The 18395-nt window shown below is 37.4% G+C and overlaps 1 protein-coding gene across 1 annotated transcript; it reads left to right on the top strand.

Moving 5' to 3' along the window:
• Positions 1 to 293: 293 nt before the first annotated feature.
• On the top strand, positions 294 to 17958 carry LOC112502594 (calmodulin-binding transcription activator 3). Its single transcript, XM_025106544.1, has 13 exons — positions 294 to 605; positions 1289 to 1408; positions 2371 to 2486; positions 2676 to 2764; positions 3326 to 3368; positions 7264 to 7459; positions 7563 to 7676; positions 7791 to 8104; positions 10920 to 11417; positions 11994 to 12688; positions 12904 to 13486; positions 16147 to 16470; positions 17604 to 17958. Exons 1-13 carry the CDS (start codon positions 566 to 568, stop codon positions 17715 to 17717), a joined length of 3246 nt encoding a protein of 1081 aa, XP_024962312.1. The 5' UTR covers positions 294 to 565; the 3' UTR covers positions 17718 to 17958.
• Positions 17959 to 18395: the final 437 nt, after the last annotated feature.

Genomic DNA, 18395 nt, shown 5'->3' with positions numbered 1-18395 from the left:
TATGATACTTAGTTTTTATGGAGACTTAAAATACAAAATCATACATAAGGTTATAAAACCGACAAATTTTTTCTGATTAAACAAGATTTATTTCTTAACAATTTAAATGTTACATTAAGCCTAAGAATAATTTTGTAATTTTATCAAATAAAATGGATGAACTTTAAGAAAACATGTTTCCATGTAAAAGGGAAATTTAGTGGAACACGAACAACGCTGAATGTTTTACAATTTACGAACGTCAAGACGACTTCTGCAGCTGTTAACCCCCCCTCTATCTCTCTCTCTCTCACACACACACACACAGAGACAGACCCTCCAGTCAATATCGGAATAACTGTCTTCCATTTCGGCGGCCTAATACCATTTATACTATTTTCCCTCTCAATTTCCCCCAAAAGGCTTTAATCTCTTGTGTAATTACAAGATCTTGATCATCATATCATTTGATAACCTGAATTAGCTTGAATCCGGTGTAGGTTTACCGAGATTGAATGATAAGATATATCATATATCTAAAGGGTTTGTGTAGCTATTTCTAGTGTGAGATCTGACTGATTATTTCATGGCGGAGGGTCGTCGTTATGCGCTTGGTGCTCAGTTGGGTGAGTTTGACTTTGACTACTGTGTGTAATCGTGATTTACGTTACTGGGTTGTTGCTTTTTTGTTTTCTTGAATTAGGTTTTGTGGATTTTTGTATGATCATGTCTTTAGCTACGGTTGTACATATCACACTCATATGCTGGTGTATATGTATGTATATCGTGCATCTGTTGGCAAGTTCTTGTGGTGTATATACAGTAGGTACAGTAGTGAAGTGGTGATGGAGTATCCGATTGGCCGAGTTGGTTGTTTTATCGGAAATTTCTATGGAGAGGGACTGGATATCTTTTCTTCCCTAATCCAAGACGATCACCTCTGGCAGTCTTAATCGACCCTGCTGTTTTTTGGGCTATTTCTTTTGTGGATTTTTACAGTGCATGAACTATGTAACATATGCTGTTTGATGTTAGCATCTACTAGTTGTCTAAAGAGCCACTTAGCTGTGCTCGAAGGACTAGGCTTTTGTGTGGTCCTGTTTCCGACATCAGATTTGAGTCAAAGTCACATTGCACACCAGCTGAATTTCCAAGTAGAGTGATGTAATTGGTTTCATAGTATTGTGGTGCTGTAGTTAAAAATTCGTTTGTTGGTCGTGATAAGTTTCTTGCTCTTGAAATTCTTGTTTGTGTTCTTGCCATCTCTTCTCTACTTCCCTATCTTGACAAAGTTTTTGGTTAAACGCAGATATTGAACAAATACTTTCAGAAGCACAGCATCGATGGCTACGGCCTGCAGAAATATGTGAAATTCTTCGAAATTATACGAAGTTCCGGATTGCATCAGAACCAGGAAACAGGCCTCCAAGTATGATTGTAAAGCTTGTGGCTCATTCTACACATGCACTACACTTTTCATAATGATCTGTTTTTTTAGTTTATATGTACCAGGGTCCACTACAAATCTTTTAGTTTCTCAATGTCCTTGGGGCGCCTTCATTGGGGGCTTTGTTATATTTTATTTTGTTATGGTGATCTGCTTCTATATCTGCAGAATTTAGCTTTGTTATTTTTTCTTGATGGTTTCTATGTCCAAGTAGCGGACCTGCGCGGCCAAATTTACAATGCAACTTGTTTGCAATGAGAGCTTGGTTGAGTTTCTGTTTGAATCATCACAAGAGTATGTTTTGACATTTACCTGGTGATGAACTTGAGTTGGTCAATTATAACCCTTTGTGTCATCAGTTTCCAAACACCTCTTCATATCAACCCTATGCTAGATAATGTAACTTTCAACAAAGAGGCAGTTGAGAGTTCCATTGTTATGTTTTGTTTATCATTTATCCTTTATTACCTTGTGAATTTTCCGGGAATATGGTTCTTACGTCCATCCAAATTTGGACATGGTCTTGACCAGCCTACTGTATGCTCAGGTCAAGTAGCTGTCAAACATGGAAACCATTCCTTAACATTGAGAGCCAACCATCAAGACTGATTTCACCTTGATTGTTAAAGACTGTAATTCAATTGCATTTCCTATAGTTAACTGTGATATATTGGTGGACTTCTTTGTATGCAATGATTATGGGGTAGGGCTTGATCGTAAATCTTAATAAATTTCTTTCTCTTCCATTTCTCTGGAATTGTTGTAGTCTTTGTGTTTCTTTCCCTATTCCTTAATTAATTATTGTTCATGTTAACAAGGACTTCACTAAAATATTAAATCTTGGATCCTTCCCTTGTTTATGATGTAGACAGCAATATCTTATTTCTTATATTTATATTTTGTACCTTTAGACATCATGGCCTGATGTGCTTGCCTCTTTTCAGATGGTTCACTTTTTCTGTTTGACCGGAAGGTGTTAAGGTATTTCAGAAAAGATGGACATAACTGGAGGAAGAAAAAAGATGGGAAAACGGTTAAGGAAGCTCATGAAAGGCTCAAAGTAAGCATTAAGAGATATCTTTTACTTCTAATATTTCACAATCTTCATTTTACAATGCTACTTGAGCCTAAAAAGCATTCGAAAACTTTGGATTCTTTTATCTATTTATTTTCGTTGCTGAAGAATTCAGTTTTTCTGAAAAATTTATTTAGCTTCCTCAATCATCTATTATGACTTAATCTTGTTTAGGCTGGAAGCATTGATGTGTTGCACTGCTATTATGCTCATGGAGAAGAGGATGAAAATTTTCAGAGACGCAGCTATTGGTTGCTTGAAGAGTGAGTGGAAGTTATCCTCTAGTGTGTCTGTGTGTTTCTTTTCTCTCTTTCCAAACTGTCTGCTTTGTGTTTTTACCAACTACAGTCTATCTATGATGCACATTTATACATTCATACATTGACAAGAATTATATAATTCCCACTCCGGTACTAACCTTTTTATGAGACAAATATTTGTTCCCTTGAGCCATGAAACCTCAGTGCTGCACATGCACAGATGCAACTAGTCTTTACCCCTCTTGTATGCCATCCTATCAGCCAAAAGTGGTTATACTTATTGGTGAACAATCAATAATAATACTGGTTTTACTTGTCAAGATGAGTGTTAACTTTGGGCTGGTAATCAATCCATGACTTTTGTTTGAAGGTGTCATAATTGTTCTAGTCAACTTTTGAGTTTCAGCTACTACCTCCTTAATTTGCAGTAGAATTGTAGCAAGCATTAATCTCTGTATTTTTGTCAAAAGGGCTCGTGACTTCTAGACATTATGGATTCTTGTTTTGAAAGGCTTATTTCTGGAGTATGTCAACTGTCCCCTTATATGTTTACTGCTGCTGCAGGGAGCTGTCACATATTGTCCTAGTCCACTACCGTGAAGTAAAGGTTGGTCTATCCTTGATCTCTTCTTCTCATTTCTTTGTTTTATTTGTTTGATTAATTGCTTAACAAATTGCTGTAGCTGTTTTAGGTACAATGTCACTTATGCATTCTCCCCCCTCAACTAAATGCTACAATTTCATTTATGGAATGTCGCAAAAAAAATTAGACATTTCCCTTTTTGGCAAAGTTTCAATCCTAGATTACCTCTTCTTAGTAGTAATTACAAAATATAGATAAGCATGATTTTGGTCAACAGATTCCTTTGTTTTATCATCATGGAAGGGAGTTTTTGATATTAACTAATAGTTAAACACTTTCACTTAACCATCTCTAGTTAGAAGTTGCACCTTTTTTTGGAGATGGAGGTGGTATGAAGCTTTAATGTTACTTATTTTTTGTACCCAGATTACACATGATTTTTTTCCCAAGAGCATGGCTGAAAAAAGAAGAAACTCTCTCCCTCCACACACACACTGATTGTTCTATTTCTGTTTGCTTTGACATTAGTGGTAATAGATGGCATAGAAGTTCTTCACCAAACTATATGAAAACCAGTGTATCTGATGTCTTACTTACCATAGATAAAGTGACGAAGGTGTCTTAAATGTGAGACAAGGATTAAAAACATAGTGAGTATAACATAGATTCCTCAAAATAATGGAAAGGAGAGATACGACAGAAGATCTTAGTGATTTAGCTTATATATATATATATGTAAGGCTATGGAGAAAATAGTGACATACAAAATAGAAGATGAGGGTGCATGTGTAGTATTAGTAGGAAGTATTAATGGAAACTGTCAGCTTTTCAGTCATGTAGTGAGTGGCATCAAAATCAATAACCTAAGATGATAAACATGCAAAAGGACTCGAGACCCATGTGTTAGTGTTGTATTAGCACCAGGAGGTGAATGCATATGACGGAAAAACATACATGGAAGCTTATGAATCTCCTCCACTTCAAAGACACAACAAATATAGTAATAGTGGTATAAATGTGGCCACTTCAGGTTATAATCATGCGAATGTTGCTACCTGGGATAATCGGCGTTGCTGTCATGTTTAATAGGGCATTTTTGAAAGATTGTAACACTGCTCCTTCCACCACCGGCAATGCCACATGCGTACATTCCATGCATGGTGTTTTCACTTGGCAGATTTGTGTGTTTGTAAGAAATGATTGTCATAATGCAATTTAATGAGGCAAAATGATGGTTGCACTTAAATTTTTTCATAGAGCCTTCAGTTGTAATCTGAAGGTATTTAGTTGTGTGTGTTAATTGAGTGAAATCCATGTAATTTAAGGTTGAAATAAATATTGAACTGGAGGATGAGGTAAAAATAGAGACTAGTTAGAAATTAACTAGAGTCTAGATCTTAACTAGTAAGATTGAGATAACAACAAAAAATGATGTAGAACATGGTAATGCATCCATCACTCGTCTGAGTGTAGATATACATCTTGCCTAACTTGTTGTATGTGAAGTCAATTTGGGTCTTCCGACGAGATGACACTCAAACCTATGGGTTTTGTCTTTTCTTGGAAAACCTGATTTTGGCTATATGAATAGCAAATAGATGGTCCAAAGGATCTCATATGTAACAATGGCCATAGCTCAATACTTTGGCTCAACATTGGATGGGGATATGGTCTGTCTTTTCTTGCTTTTACAAGACATGAGGTTGTCTCTCACATTCGATGGACTCTGTTTACAGGAGCAATCAGGATATGAGTATCAATGATGTTAGGGCCTGGTTTATTCAGGTTAGGTTGTGGGATCCACCACTAGGGCATTGGCAGGGGATTTGACAGCAAGACAAGCCTAAGCGTTGGTCTGGGCGTGGAGTGGTGACTGCTGCCACAGTGTCAAGAAGTGCAGGTGGGACCCTAGAGTGGTGAGAGGGAGTTGCAAGAGGTTATTGACTACCGGTAGTGATCAAATGATGCAGCAAAAGGCAGTAGTAGACTGCTTTGGGAGATAGAACATATTTAGAGTGTGAGAGTTTTAATTATTAAAGCTTCGGTTCTGATATCATGTAGAATAATATGTTTTAGAGTTATGTATTATTAGTCAAAAAAATCCTCTTTACATAAAGTTCATGATGAGCCACTAGGCAGATGATAGATAGATAAGCATGATAAGGGATAGACATTAGTAAAATTGGGATAAACCAAGAGATAAACATTAGTAAAAGTGGGATTAACCAAGAGATAAACATAGACGTTTAAAAAGTATAATCCACCTCTGCTCTACCTCCAAAAAGTTCTTCCATTTTATGACACTTATAAAGTTCTAGTGAGGATAGTGAGACCCCTAAAGCTTTCACAAGTTCCAATGCAACCGTCATTACAAAGTTATTGGATGGGTGAAAATTTTGTGAATGCTATTTATGAGCGTTTGGTTTCTCCAAAAGAGGAAAGAATAACGGTAAATGGAAAGAATGCCCTACCAAATAGAGCCTCAACAGTTTTAGATAAATTATTATGCAGGTTTTCATTGCAGTACTCAATGTTTTACTTAAGTGAAACTTTTTTATCTTCTACCCTAATCTAAAATTATATTACCATAGCCTTTTTTTCACTGATTCTCCTTGTACCTAAGCAAACTTTCTTTCTGACCCAATTTAGTTATCTACAGTCATACTCTTAGTTACATCATATTACCTTTTCCAAAGGAGACTGGATGGAAATTAAAAAAGTTTGATCACTTAGTGCCATTGTCAATAATGCAATTCTTCATTCACTCCTTAAACATATTCTTATTTTTTCTTTTTGATATTTCATGGTAATTTATCATCTCTGCCTCACAATTAGAACCCTTATTATATTCGCCCCTTGGGGAAATGGAACATACCATTTCTGGCTTTTTCAACTTTTATGAAGGATTTCAAGTTTTGTTTTAACATGTGCATGATTATGATCTCCTCCCACTGTTGGTTAGACACAAAGAAGGTTAAGTTCATGACTGTTGTTGCGTGTTATAATGAATTAGCCCATAGTAATGGGGCAAAATTACCTTTTTGAAAAGTTGTCCTTAGTCAGTGTTCATGCCCTAGCTCGCTCATTGGTTGAAGCAGGCTCAAGAGATAAAATCCTGCACACTTTCTTGCTGTTTTATGTCTCCCCCCCTTTTTTTTTGTTAAAGTAAGTGATCTTATTTGTACATTTTACACTTTGTAGTTCCCTTCAATGTTTATTTTTGCTTATTTGAGTTTGTTGAAAATTTTCACTTGCTTTTGCTGGTTTTTTCCCTTATGCAAATTTGCAATTCCTTGTAGTTTGCTGACTTAGTGAACTGTAATTTCTGACCAAGGAAAAGAAAACCTGAGTTCACTGAATTGTACTTATCCTCTAGTAACAAGGTAATGATGATAATGGGGATGGTTATCTATGAAAATCATACATCCAATCTGTCAATTGGTTTCAATGTAACATTGGGACTGCTGTTTCAAGTATTATACAGATCGTGAGAAAAAAGATTCTTCTTTCAGATGCTCTCTTCTAGGTTCTATTACTTCAACCATTTCATACTTCCAACTTAACCACAGTCAAGTTTGATGCATGCACTTCTTCACTTCTACTCCTCAATTATGTGAAGTCACACTAAAACTGATAATTTTCTCATTAATATATAATGCGTGGCAGAGACAGAGCCTGCATATGTCTGGTTTATATTATCTATTTGACATGGCTAGAAGAGTTGATATGCCCCTCTATGAATTGCTATTTGTTATTGATGTCTTGTGCATTTTGAAATGTTTCAAACACAGGGTGGCTAACTTAGTTGCTATAATTGTTGGTGTCAGGCCTTCATTGCAATTATATTCTCTGAACTTCTCTGTACTTTGTCAGTCGACTGATTTCATGTAAGTAACAACTTTTTTTTAATAATTACCAGGGAAATAGGACAAACACAAATCGCATTAGAGAGGTTGGAGAAGCTACTCCCAACTCCTTGGAAAGTGAAGAGAACATATCTAGTTCTGAGGTGGATGGTTCTGTGTCTTCTAAGTTTAGCACATATAATTACCCAGTGGCTTCACAAACTACTGACAACAGCACACAGGCCTCAGAGTATGAAGATGCCGAGTCAGGTACGTTTGTGGTGTGCTATTCATTTCCTACTTGTCTGCTTGTGGCCTTTTTTGTCATCTTATATTGAAATATGTTTAACATGGAAATGAACTTTTGCTGCAGCATATTCTCACCAATCTACTTCCAGATATAGTTCTGTCGTCAACTTGCAACCATCAGTGACTGCAAAGACAGATGATCATCTCTCTATGCCTTACTATCCAGTTCCTTCCTCAAGTAATTTCTTATTACATGCTCTGATGCATCATGTTTGAGTGATTGATTTCATTAGCTTAATTCTTTGCTCATGGCATGAAAGTCTAAACTGGTAAAGTTTATGAACGCTTACAGATGATTATGATGGAAAGTTTCAAGCAAATCCCGATATGAGTTTCGTTTCACTCATGCAAGGGGATAGAGGTGAGAACAATCTTGATGCTGATCTGACGTATAAATCCCAGAAGCATCTTGATCTGCCTTCCTGGGACAATTGCTTTGAAACCCAAGCTGCAGGAAGTCAGCCTGCTAGCTACCAGCCAACACATCTCTCAACTCAGTCTTATAATGCAAGTATCTTACCTGGACGGGGTAACGAGATGCTGCGTCAGGTTATGGCAGATGGATTTGATAAAGTGCAGGAGTTCAGGGGAAATTCTGGGTGGCAGGTACTGCTGATTAGAATTCTTTTTATTCCATGGTATCTATATCATTTTCTGTGTGATTTGTGATTTCAACTCTTCTTTTACGTGTATTTTGTTACTAGCTGTTGACTGTATCAACTTATGAAGTGTAAGAAGGGCATTTACTTTTATGGTGATGTTCTTTAAAATTAACAGTTTGAACAAAATAAGAAGCTTTGATGCATGGCCATCCTGTAGGCTGCTTTGAGGCCACTCACAATGATATAATATTCAGGGGAACTCAATATTCCTGGCCTTAAAATTAAATGAAGTTATTATGCTTCCTTGTATTCTATACCAGATTAGGCATCGGTTATAAACTTAAAGCAGGCTATAAGCGCCTTCTTAGATCATGAATGTCATTGGAGGATCATAGGAACAAAAAGAAATGAATGATAAGTGAGAAATTTAAAAGATTGTGTATAATTGAGGCTTAGCAGAGGAAGAAATATGAATAGCTGGCCAACTTTGTTCTAACAGCATGATATTATAAGTCATACCATTATAAAAATGTTCTGTGTGCTCTAACTGTGTCAAATATTTTGGACTTGCAATTATGCAAAGAACTATGTAACTACGTATTAGTTTGAAATACATAAAAGATCTCTTGTTGGTCATGAAGCATTAGATACATTCTTATGTGTTTATATTTCTTTGTTTTGGTAATGCATGCTGATATAAACATTATGTTGGTAATCCTGCGAAATGCATCCCACGGTTTGATTTCACTTCTGATTTCTATGTGGATGACGAGGTAGTATCTTCCTTCTGATCATTTAGGATTATGAGTATCTTATAATTTTTTGTAGTTAAAACATCTCAGGATCATCTTAAGAATTTACAACTAACAAGTGAATTGCTGCAATTTCAGGTAGATTTTTGGTGTATTCTACACTCTTCAACATGCTTCATTAACATAGATGTATAGCTAACCTACATAGAAGTACTTATAAGAAAAAGTATGTTTCATTCACATTATGTAGTTTTAGAGAGAAGAACAACTATGAGGACATGATTGACATATGGGGGGGTTGCTGATTGAAGTAGTTGCAATGAGGGTTCAATCTTGTCACCTTTTATGTAGCCAATTTTTCCTCCAGAACAAATGTACATGCCCACTGATTGGGACCAGGGTAGAAAATTTTCTCCATTCGGCCATACGGTAGTAATCTGGATTGGATGAGAATCTGAAGTGGGAACATGGTAGGGCTAGACTCGGATACAACGGCAGACATAAAAAGGTGGCTAGGTTTGCTTTTCTGCAGAGAGGTGCTCTGATAGCATATAAAAATGTGAGCAGAAAAAGTTATTATTTCTATCATGCAATTACATTTAAATAAGACCACAAGGGAACCAAACCAGGAAGGTTAGGTATACATAATCAATCACTCTACCTAAATTACATGATTCTAGCAATCATCTAAAAACCAAATCTCTTAATTATGGGATTAACACAACTTTACATTTATTAAATATTCTTCTTTCAACAAACATCAACATCATCTCTAAAAAGCCAAGGTCGTGGGTGGCCAAGAGGGCCTACTTGGAGACTTAGGATCTCAGCAGGAAATGCGAAGGTTGCTTAAAGCCGGTCGGCCAATAGGCGAAAAAGAATAAACTAGTTCATTATATTTCATGTGGACCCAGAAATGGAACGGGGACCATTCCATCATTACCCCCTTCCAGTATGTTCTTGATTCTCTCACTCCATATCCAAAATAATCTGGTTTTTGCAAGAGAGTTTCATAGAACACATGATTTATGATAAAAGACAATTATATGTTCATGGGAGAAATCCCATTAAAATAGGCACAACATGGTTGTAACTGATTAAAACAAAGATGGCCTTGGGATACACAGGAAAGAGAAATAAAGTATTTGCAGTCCTGTTACACACCTTGTCAAGTTGAAGCATAGGTGTTGATCATGTCCAACTGCCACGTCGCCGGTACTTGGATTTTGTACTAGATTGATGCACTGTAGCAATTACTTGCTTCTCAAGAGACAGATACTACTTAGTGGCCGATCATCAAATGCTAGGACACTGTACCCAGTCTGAATATTAGAACCCTACAAGATCCATAATCACTCTTTTGTAAACGCATCTACTATGAGGCGACCCTGAAGAGAATATCTTAGCTATTTGCACGAGAAATTGCCCGGATTTCAGGTTTTAAATCATTTCAGTTATTTTAGCTGTGAATTGGTTGATTGTGCCAGCATAGGTAATCTGACATGAATTTTTATATTCTCTCTCTTTTAGCATCATGATATTGTTTTCCATAGAGATTGACAACTTACTGTGCCAGATATATAACTTGCTGGGGTTTATTTTTATTCTTGTACTATCTGACTGAGATGTTGAAAAAGAAGTTGCCTTTTGTTGGCATAGATGGTGCAGTTCCATATGATTTTGTGCACAAGACATAGGTATTTGGGAAAATGCTTTTATTTTATCTGAAATTGGTGGCTCTAAAATGATTTTGCTCAATTGATACTTCCCAAACAGAGCACTAGTATTTCCATCCCTCCTGCTACCAATGTCCCACTAGGGCCCCAATTCTGCAGGGTTGCTGTAAATTAGTATCATATACATTTCTTGACTATCATCTTCAGAAGTGATGATAGTTGTTTTAACTAGTAAACTAGATGCTTCACCTGTCATCTTTTATTTATTATTGTTGTTAGTTCCCCTTTGCTGGATTCTAAAACTGTTTTAACTTGTGAACAATCCACAGTCATATCTCCAACCAAGATCCTTAACATATACTAAGTGATCTTTTTTTATGGAAATTTGCAGCTTGATGCAGAGTATAATGTTCCCTCTAGGTTTCAAGGAGAAGTTAGTTATGCAGAAATATTCAATTCCTTTGAGACTACCATTGCTGTTGACGAGTCTAAGCCTCTTGCACAAGGCAACCTTGAGTTACATTTTGCAAATGAAGATGGTTGGAAATCTGTAAAACCAAATCTGGAGGGTAATCCAACTCTAGATGACAAATCTGTTTCTATGAAACCACCATTCTTGGAAGGCTTTATGAAAGAAGGTCTTAAGAAGCTTGACAGCTTCGACCGCTGGATGAGCAAAGAACTTGGAGATGTAAAGGAGTCACAAACCCAATCCACTTCTGGGACGTATTGGGAAGCTGTTGAAAGTGAGAATGGAGTTGATGATTCCATTATTAGTCCACAAGTGCACTTGGACAGTTATGTGTTGGGACCGTCTCTCTCCCAGGACCAGCTGTTCAGCATTATTGACTTTTCTCCGAACTGTGCATATGCTGGGTCCAAAATCAAGGTACAGTGTAGTATTTCTTACAAGATTCTAATTAGGCCTTATGAATGTCAGACAATGAATAGCTGCATTTACTTGGGGGATTTGGGTGTTTAAACTGATTATTGAAATCCGAAGTTGCAACAATCGGGTTTGAGTAAACTGATTATGATTCTGATTCTCTGAATATTATAATCAGATTTTGATAATCAAGTAAGGAGTTGCAATAAGAAAAAGTTTTTATTATGTATAAATTACCTAACTTTTCCTATCTTTAAGCAATTGATTATCTTATTCTGATTCTTTCAGCTGCAATCCAAAACCCCTTTACGGATAAATTAATAAAGTAAAAGGAAAACAGTAGCAAGAATACACGGTAAAACGGAAAAATGGTGGCTTAATGTGCAAGCATGAGGCTTTGTCTCATTCTATGTCTTATGCATCTGATTCTGACTCTCAGTTGCAATCCAAACACCCCTTTACGAATAAATTAATAAAGGGAAAAAAGTAGCAAGAATACACAGTAAAATGGAATAATGGTGGCTTAATGTGCAAGCGTGAGGCTGTTGTCTCATTCTATGTCTTATGCATTACGACCAGGTTTTAATAACGGGTAGGTTTCTAAGGAGTCAACAAGAATTGCAGCATTGTGAATGGGCATGCATGTTCGGAGAAGTGGAAGTCCGTGCAGAGGTTGTAGCTGATGGTGTTCTCCGTTGTCATACACCCGAGCACATGCCTGGAAGGGTGCATTTTTATGTAACATGTTCCAATAGGCTTGCATGCAGTGAAGTACGAGAATTTGAATTCCAAGTTAATGAGAATCAGGATATGGATGCTCCAGATATGATTGGTGACAACTCCAATGAGATGCTTCTTCACATGCGATTTGTGAAGCTATTATCACTTGGATCTGGCGCTGCCCAAAATTCTTTCCCTAGAGTGAATGATCCTGAGCTGATGAACCAACTTAGTTCATTAATTCAGGAGGACAACAGTGAGTGGGACCAAATGTTAAAGCTTACTTCAGAAGAGGAATTCTCCTCAGAAAAAGCCAGGAATCAACTATTTCAAAAGCTACTCAAAGAGAAGCTATATGCGTGGCTTCTTCACAAGATCGCAGAAGGTGGAAAAGGTCCTAGTGTGTTAGATGAAGGTGGGCAAGGTGTGCTGCATTTTGCAGGTGCCCTTGGCTATGATTGGGCTATTGCACCCACAGTTGCTGCAGGTGTTAGCATTAACTTCCGAGATGTGAATGGCTGGACAGCCCTCCATTGGGCTGCAAATTGTGGCAGGTAAAGTCGTTGGTATGTGATATATGTATCCACTGTATCTGCAACTAGTAAAATGATGGTTTATTTTCTTGATTGTTTTAAGTTCCATGGTCTGCTATCGATGCATATGAATTTCAGCTTGTTAGAAATCTTAATATACAAACATTCATATATTTCATTCTTTATAATCTAGCAAGTAACATTCAGTCTTGTTACTTACTCTATGCTTTTTGTAGAGAGCGCACAGTGGCTTTCCTCATTTCACAAGATGCAGCAGCTGGAGCACTAACGGATCCTACTCCAAGATATCCATCAGGTAGAACGCCTGCAGACCTAGCTTCCAGCAATGGAGACAAAGGAATCGCAGGTTATTGTGCTGAAGCTGCCTTAAGTACCCACTTTAAACTTATTGGGTTAAAGGATCCCAAGGAGGGTGATGGTGGGCATATTTCTGGTTCAAAAGTTGTACAAACAGTCTCGGAAAGGACTCCAACTCCAGTGAGTCATGGGGATATGACTCAAGGATTGTCATTAAAGGACTCACTAGCTGCTGTTTGTAATGCTACTCAAGCTGCTGCTCGAATTCATCAAGTCTTTAGGGTGCAGTCCTTCCAAAAGAAGCAGCTAAAAGAGCATGGTGGTAATGAGTTTGGAATGTCAGATGAGCGTGCCCTCTCACTTCTTGCCTTAAAAACAGCCAGGACAGGACAACATGATGAGTCAGGACATGCTGCTGCAGTGCGGATACAAAATAAGTTCCGAAGTTGGAAAGGGAGAAAAGATTTTCTGATAATGAGGCAAAGAATTGTCAAAATTCAGGTAAAGTCTTCACCACTTTTTAATAAGTAGTGAGCTCCTAGTTAATGTATGTACCAAGTCTTTTTTTTGTTGTGTGAGTATATGTACCATATCTATCATGTTTCAAGTTTCTATTATTTTCTTGAATCTGTGTATGCGTCTGGGAAGTTCTGAAAAGAAAATAAGGAAAATAAATAACATCATAATTGTGAGGCTTCTTGCTTCACAAGACATGAAACAATGAAATTAGTCGCTAAGAAAATTGTGTGTATCACATAAATAGCATCATAATCTTAACTATATAGGTTTATATAATCTAAAATTAATTATATTGTATATATCACAATGAATCGCATAATCCTTGCTTAAGACAAATGAGCGCGAGGTCCCTTGACCCTTTACCTCCTCACTGCTATCTAGAGCACTGAATTTATCACAATAATGGATGAGTAAGGTTTACATGACACTGAAGCACCCATGATTTGCACAACCAAATATATTTAACGATTCATGCGCTTGTAAATGGCAAAAAACAAGGTGGAATAGCTGTGTATAATTCTCCTTCAAGTCACCATGTAAGAGAACACTATGCAGATCTGACTAGAGTAACTCCCAACCCGAGTTGACTGATAAAGATTCTATTTATAGCTGACTAGTTGCAAAAGCAAAAGTTTCTTGATAGTCAATAAGAGGGACCTCATGCTACAAGATGCATCTTATAACACTCCATAGTCCCATCCGTATATGGATTTCTATGGTACATTTATAAATACATGTACCTTCATTGTGCTTAATGGAATATTTAAGTAATGATCTTCGTCTTGTCTACTTAAATCTAAAATCACTGGTGAATTGGCCTATTACTCTTGAGAAACGCAAACCCACAATTCACTTCTATTTGTCTATAGTAGATTTAAGAATAATCCTTGACCTGGGTTTAAAAATGCGCACATAATGTGCTCCGATGCGTGATGCCCTCCGACGCGGGAGGTAACGCATAAGAGGGGCTGATGCGAAGCGATTCCATGATGCTCTCTGATGCGGTCGCATCACCTATGCATCACATGATGCGTGCATCAACGCATCTTGTATGTTTCATGTTTGGGCTTTTATCATTCTTTAGAGGTTTTTAGTTGGGCTTTTTGTAGATCAAAATAAAATGTAATAATGACCTAATAAAATAGAAGCCCCTCTCAAGTCTCAAGTCGCATATCAGATTAAGAACATAGATGAAAGTAATGAGTGGTTGATGGGGAGGATGGACAATGATGATGAAGATGATGATTTGGTGTTTATTGATGATGATCTTACGTGGGATGACGTAGGTAGAGCTTCCGGGGCATATGAGACTCCTCATTTCACTAGAGCATCAAGAGGGAGGGTAAATGATGATGGGTCGGGTCCATCAAGAACTAGAAGTGCTAGAGGAAAAGGACATGCTCGTTTGGATGAAGATGATGAAGTTGAGGTGGAAGTAGATATTGGAGGGTTTGATAATGATGAGGGAGATGAACCCATGTTGGGGTTTGACGATGTTGATCTTGGGGAGTATTAGTTGGTCACTTGGCCTTTTAGTTTAGGGATTGGAGACTATTAGACATTTACTTGTGTTCTTCATGGTAGTAGTTTGTGTTCTGTTATTCCGATTCACGAACTTTTTAAGATTCTAATGCCACTTTTTGAACTACTTTATGTTATAAATGAGATATTTTGATAGGTAAGTATTTTAAAGGTAGAAATTGATATGTAGAATTAATTTATAAGTATTTTCTGAATACCGGGCGCATCACGTACGTGATGCGAGTGCATCACGCATCGGCTTGCAGGACCCTTACCGCCTCGGACCGCATCACGCTTTTTAAAACCAAGTCCTTGACATAGTGAGATCATTAGACTCATCACTTACCAAGATCATGTTCCTTGGTAACTTTAACATTTTCAGTATGAGGTAGATTCTCAACTAAAGAGGAAAATCTTCATACAGGTGACAAATCTCTACATTCAGGGACGAACTCATTCATCTGGGGTTTCCTGTTGTTTTTGCAACATTCATCTTTGCTAATGGATTGAAGTAGAACCCAATTTCACTGTTACGAATATCCACAAAACCAAACAAATGTCTGGTTGCAAGATTACTGAACTTACACTCTTATTTCCAGCAACACATTGTTGATGGGTTTTAACATAAATACTACCAAATCTTGGAGCAACGACAAAGAGTAATATAGGCAGCAGTTTTTTTCTGGATAAAAATTCTATAGGACTTTGATCCAATTAGATTACGATACTGTTAGAACCTTTTATTGTTCCAATTAAATTACAGCAAAAGCTTCTAAACACTCGAGAACATAATATTTTAACGTACATATCTTACCAAAAATCATCAATAGAAATTCCAAAACCATCTCGAGACATTCTTGTGTAAAAGTCAATTCAGAAACATATTAATTTAGATGGACCAATAGCACTTTTAAAGTTATGTGCTATAGATAAGTCTTTCTACTCCTACGAGACAGAGGGAATAGTCTTTCTACTCCTACGAGCCTGTGGTGATGGCCTAATTGAATTTTGAAGGCCGGATTTGATTAATACAAATCTTTCAGTACTTATTATATTTAGTTCAAGAGAGACGTCTCTCTTTCCTGTATGAAGTTATTTATTTGTTCTCATCTCTCGTATAGGCACATGTCAGAGGGCATCAAGTGAGGAAGAACTACAGAAAGATAGTGTGGTCGGTGGGAATATTGGACAAGGTAATTTTGCGGTGGAGGCGTAAGGGAAGTGGTTTGCGAGGATTTAAGCCTGAACCAATTGCTGAAGGTAGCACCACAGTTGCTAAACCATCAAAGGAGGATGATGACGATTTTTTCAAAGAAGGCAGGAAGCAAACTGAGCAAAGGTTGCAAAAGGCTCTTGCAAGAGTCAAGTCTATGGTTCAGTATCCTGAGGCAAGAGATCAATACCGTAGATTGCTGAATGTTGTCAGTGACATGCAGGAAAGTAAGGTACACATCTTTTAGACGAGACGCATGGAGTGCTAACAAGTCTCATTTATGAAATCATGTCTATTACAAGCTGTTGTCTGTATTATTATTGTTTACTCATATCTAGCTTTTCAAAACTTAGCATATCGCTGGGGATCTTCACGGAAGCAACCGCTTTACTCTTTGGGGTAGAGTGGCAGGGTTGAGACATACTGGACCTATTTGGTTTGGTTTGTGCGCTTTACTTTAGCCCGGTTAATTACTTGGTCGTTGAAATGCTAGATATTTCCGTTTTGTCTAGCACAAGTAAGGCTATAAATGTGATAGTTCATGGGCAAGGTAGGGTTGATTGGCTCCCTCTATTCTAGTCCCAATCCGGCTTGTTGCCTTGATTTGTGGGAGTCTCTTTCTGAAATGGAAAGAGTGCATTATTTTCCATGGCTTTTTAGCAGGGGAACCTAATGAAGTGGCTAATGGTGTGGTGGGAAATGGATCAACTGCTTTGAGGAGATTTTTTTCTTTCAAGATTTCGAGATATAGGGATAACAAGAGATAGGATCGCCTGGTATGGGATGAGTCAACTTATATTCTCTCATAATCCTCTAGTACTCGCCCTAATGAATAAGCTGGAGAGGCTAGGTCTTGCTTGAAACCAGTAGAGCAGTAAGCCTGAAAGCTTTCCCGTGTAACTACCAGGACCTGGATGAATTTAGTCCTTAATGTGTCCAGCATAACACCTTCTCTAGTACAAGCAGCAGAAATGCTATTAGCGCCTCAAGTACAAACCATCATAACCCAAAGGGGTTAGCCTATTGAGCAAGGCTTCTTTGGGGTAGAGGTTCAGGTTTCTGTACATCTTACCCTTCCCAGACCCCACCTCCATGTGGGATATACCGGGTTGGTTTCGTTTTGATTTTGGAACCTTGGTTTAAGAGGTTCAGGTTCGAATCCCACATATGCTGTTGACTCTTTAGGGGCGATGCCCGCCGAATGAAATCCCCAAAGCCTGTTTGGACCATGGGTAGCTTTTGGTGCCAAAATTACAGAGGAGAAAGTACCAACCATCATGGAATTTGACAAAATGGCTTCCTTTTCGTAAATTTTCGATCATAAACCTCTTTATTACTTATGTTTTTGGTTTGTTTTGTGGGCAGGCTGTGTATGATAAGGCTCTAGAGAATTCAGAAGAAGCTGTCGACTTTGATGAGGATTTGATTGATCTTGACGCGTTGCTGGATGACGATGATGATGCCCTTATGACCATCTAAGCTTATTGCTTTGTTGAGTCTGTTTCTAGTGTGCCATATGCCTTCCTTTAGATACAAAGAAAGCTTTATTTTGTAAATGCTATAATTTGTTTGATTTAAAGTGGGTCTTGGACTTGGACTTGGACTTGTGTTAAGGTAGGAAACAGTGTTATCTTTGTACATTATATGCTTCTTACCATGTACTAAACGAAATACTTTTGACTTGGCTCCAAACTAATATTATTACTAGAAAAATTAGTACACTCGGATCGATCTTTTTTAATTGCTGTGAATCTTAAAACAAATCTTAGATTCCAAGACATATTGGGTATGTTAGTTTGGCTATATTTGGAATTCAAAGCACATATGGACATGATTATGTCTCTATTCCATGATGTTGATATCTTCGGAACCAAAACAATTACTACGTTGCTCTCAAATGGAAAGACAATCGAATGGTTGTGTGAGATTTACATTAGAATGAGTCATTTAAATTGGCTTCGAGATTTAAGGGCCTGTTTGGTTTGAACTTAGATTGTTTTTTGGGAGGTTTTGATTTTATGGAATGACTTTGTTGTGTTTGATTTGTAAGGGTTGGAAATGAATTTAACCATCATGATCGTACCTAATTTGCTTCGCTTTGAGAGAATTGAGAAGATGAGATATGGAGGTGATGGAAGATTAGGGCGGATTTGATGA

Source organism: Cynara cardunculus, unplaced genomic scaffold (genome assembly GCF_001531365.2).
Source record: "Cynara cardunculus var. scolymus isolate 2C unplaced genomic scaffold, CcrdV1 Un_Scaffold_1627, whole genome shotgun sequence".
NCBI lineage: Eukaryota > Viridiplantae > Streptophyta > Magnoliopsida > Asterales > Asteraceae > Cynara > Cynara cardunculus.
Note: the sequence above shows the minus strand (reverse complement) of the source record. Positions and strands in the feature narration are given on the sequence as shown.

Excerpts from the sequence above, each read along its gene's own strand:
- LOC112502594 (XM_025106544.1), top strand. The coding sequence starts at position 566 with ATGGCGGAGGGTCGTCGTTATGCGCTTGGTGCTCAGTTGG. Across the intron at positions 3,369-7,263 it reads TCCACTACCGTGAAGTAAAG|GGAAATAGGACAAACACAAA; the intron begins GTTGGTCTATCC and ends AATAATTACCAG. Across the intron at positions 11,418-11,993 it reads ATGCTGGGTCCAAAATCAAG|GTTTTAATAACGGGTAGGTT; the intron begins GTACAGTGTAGT and ends CATTACGACCAG.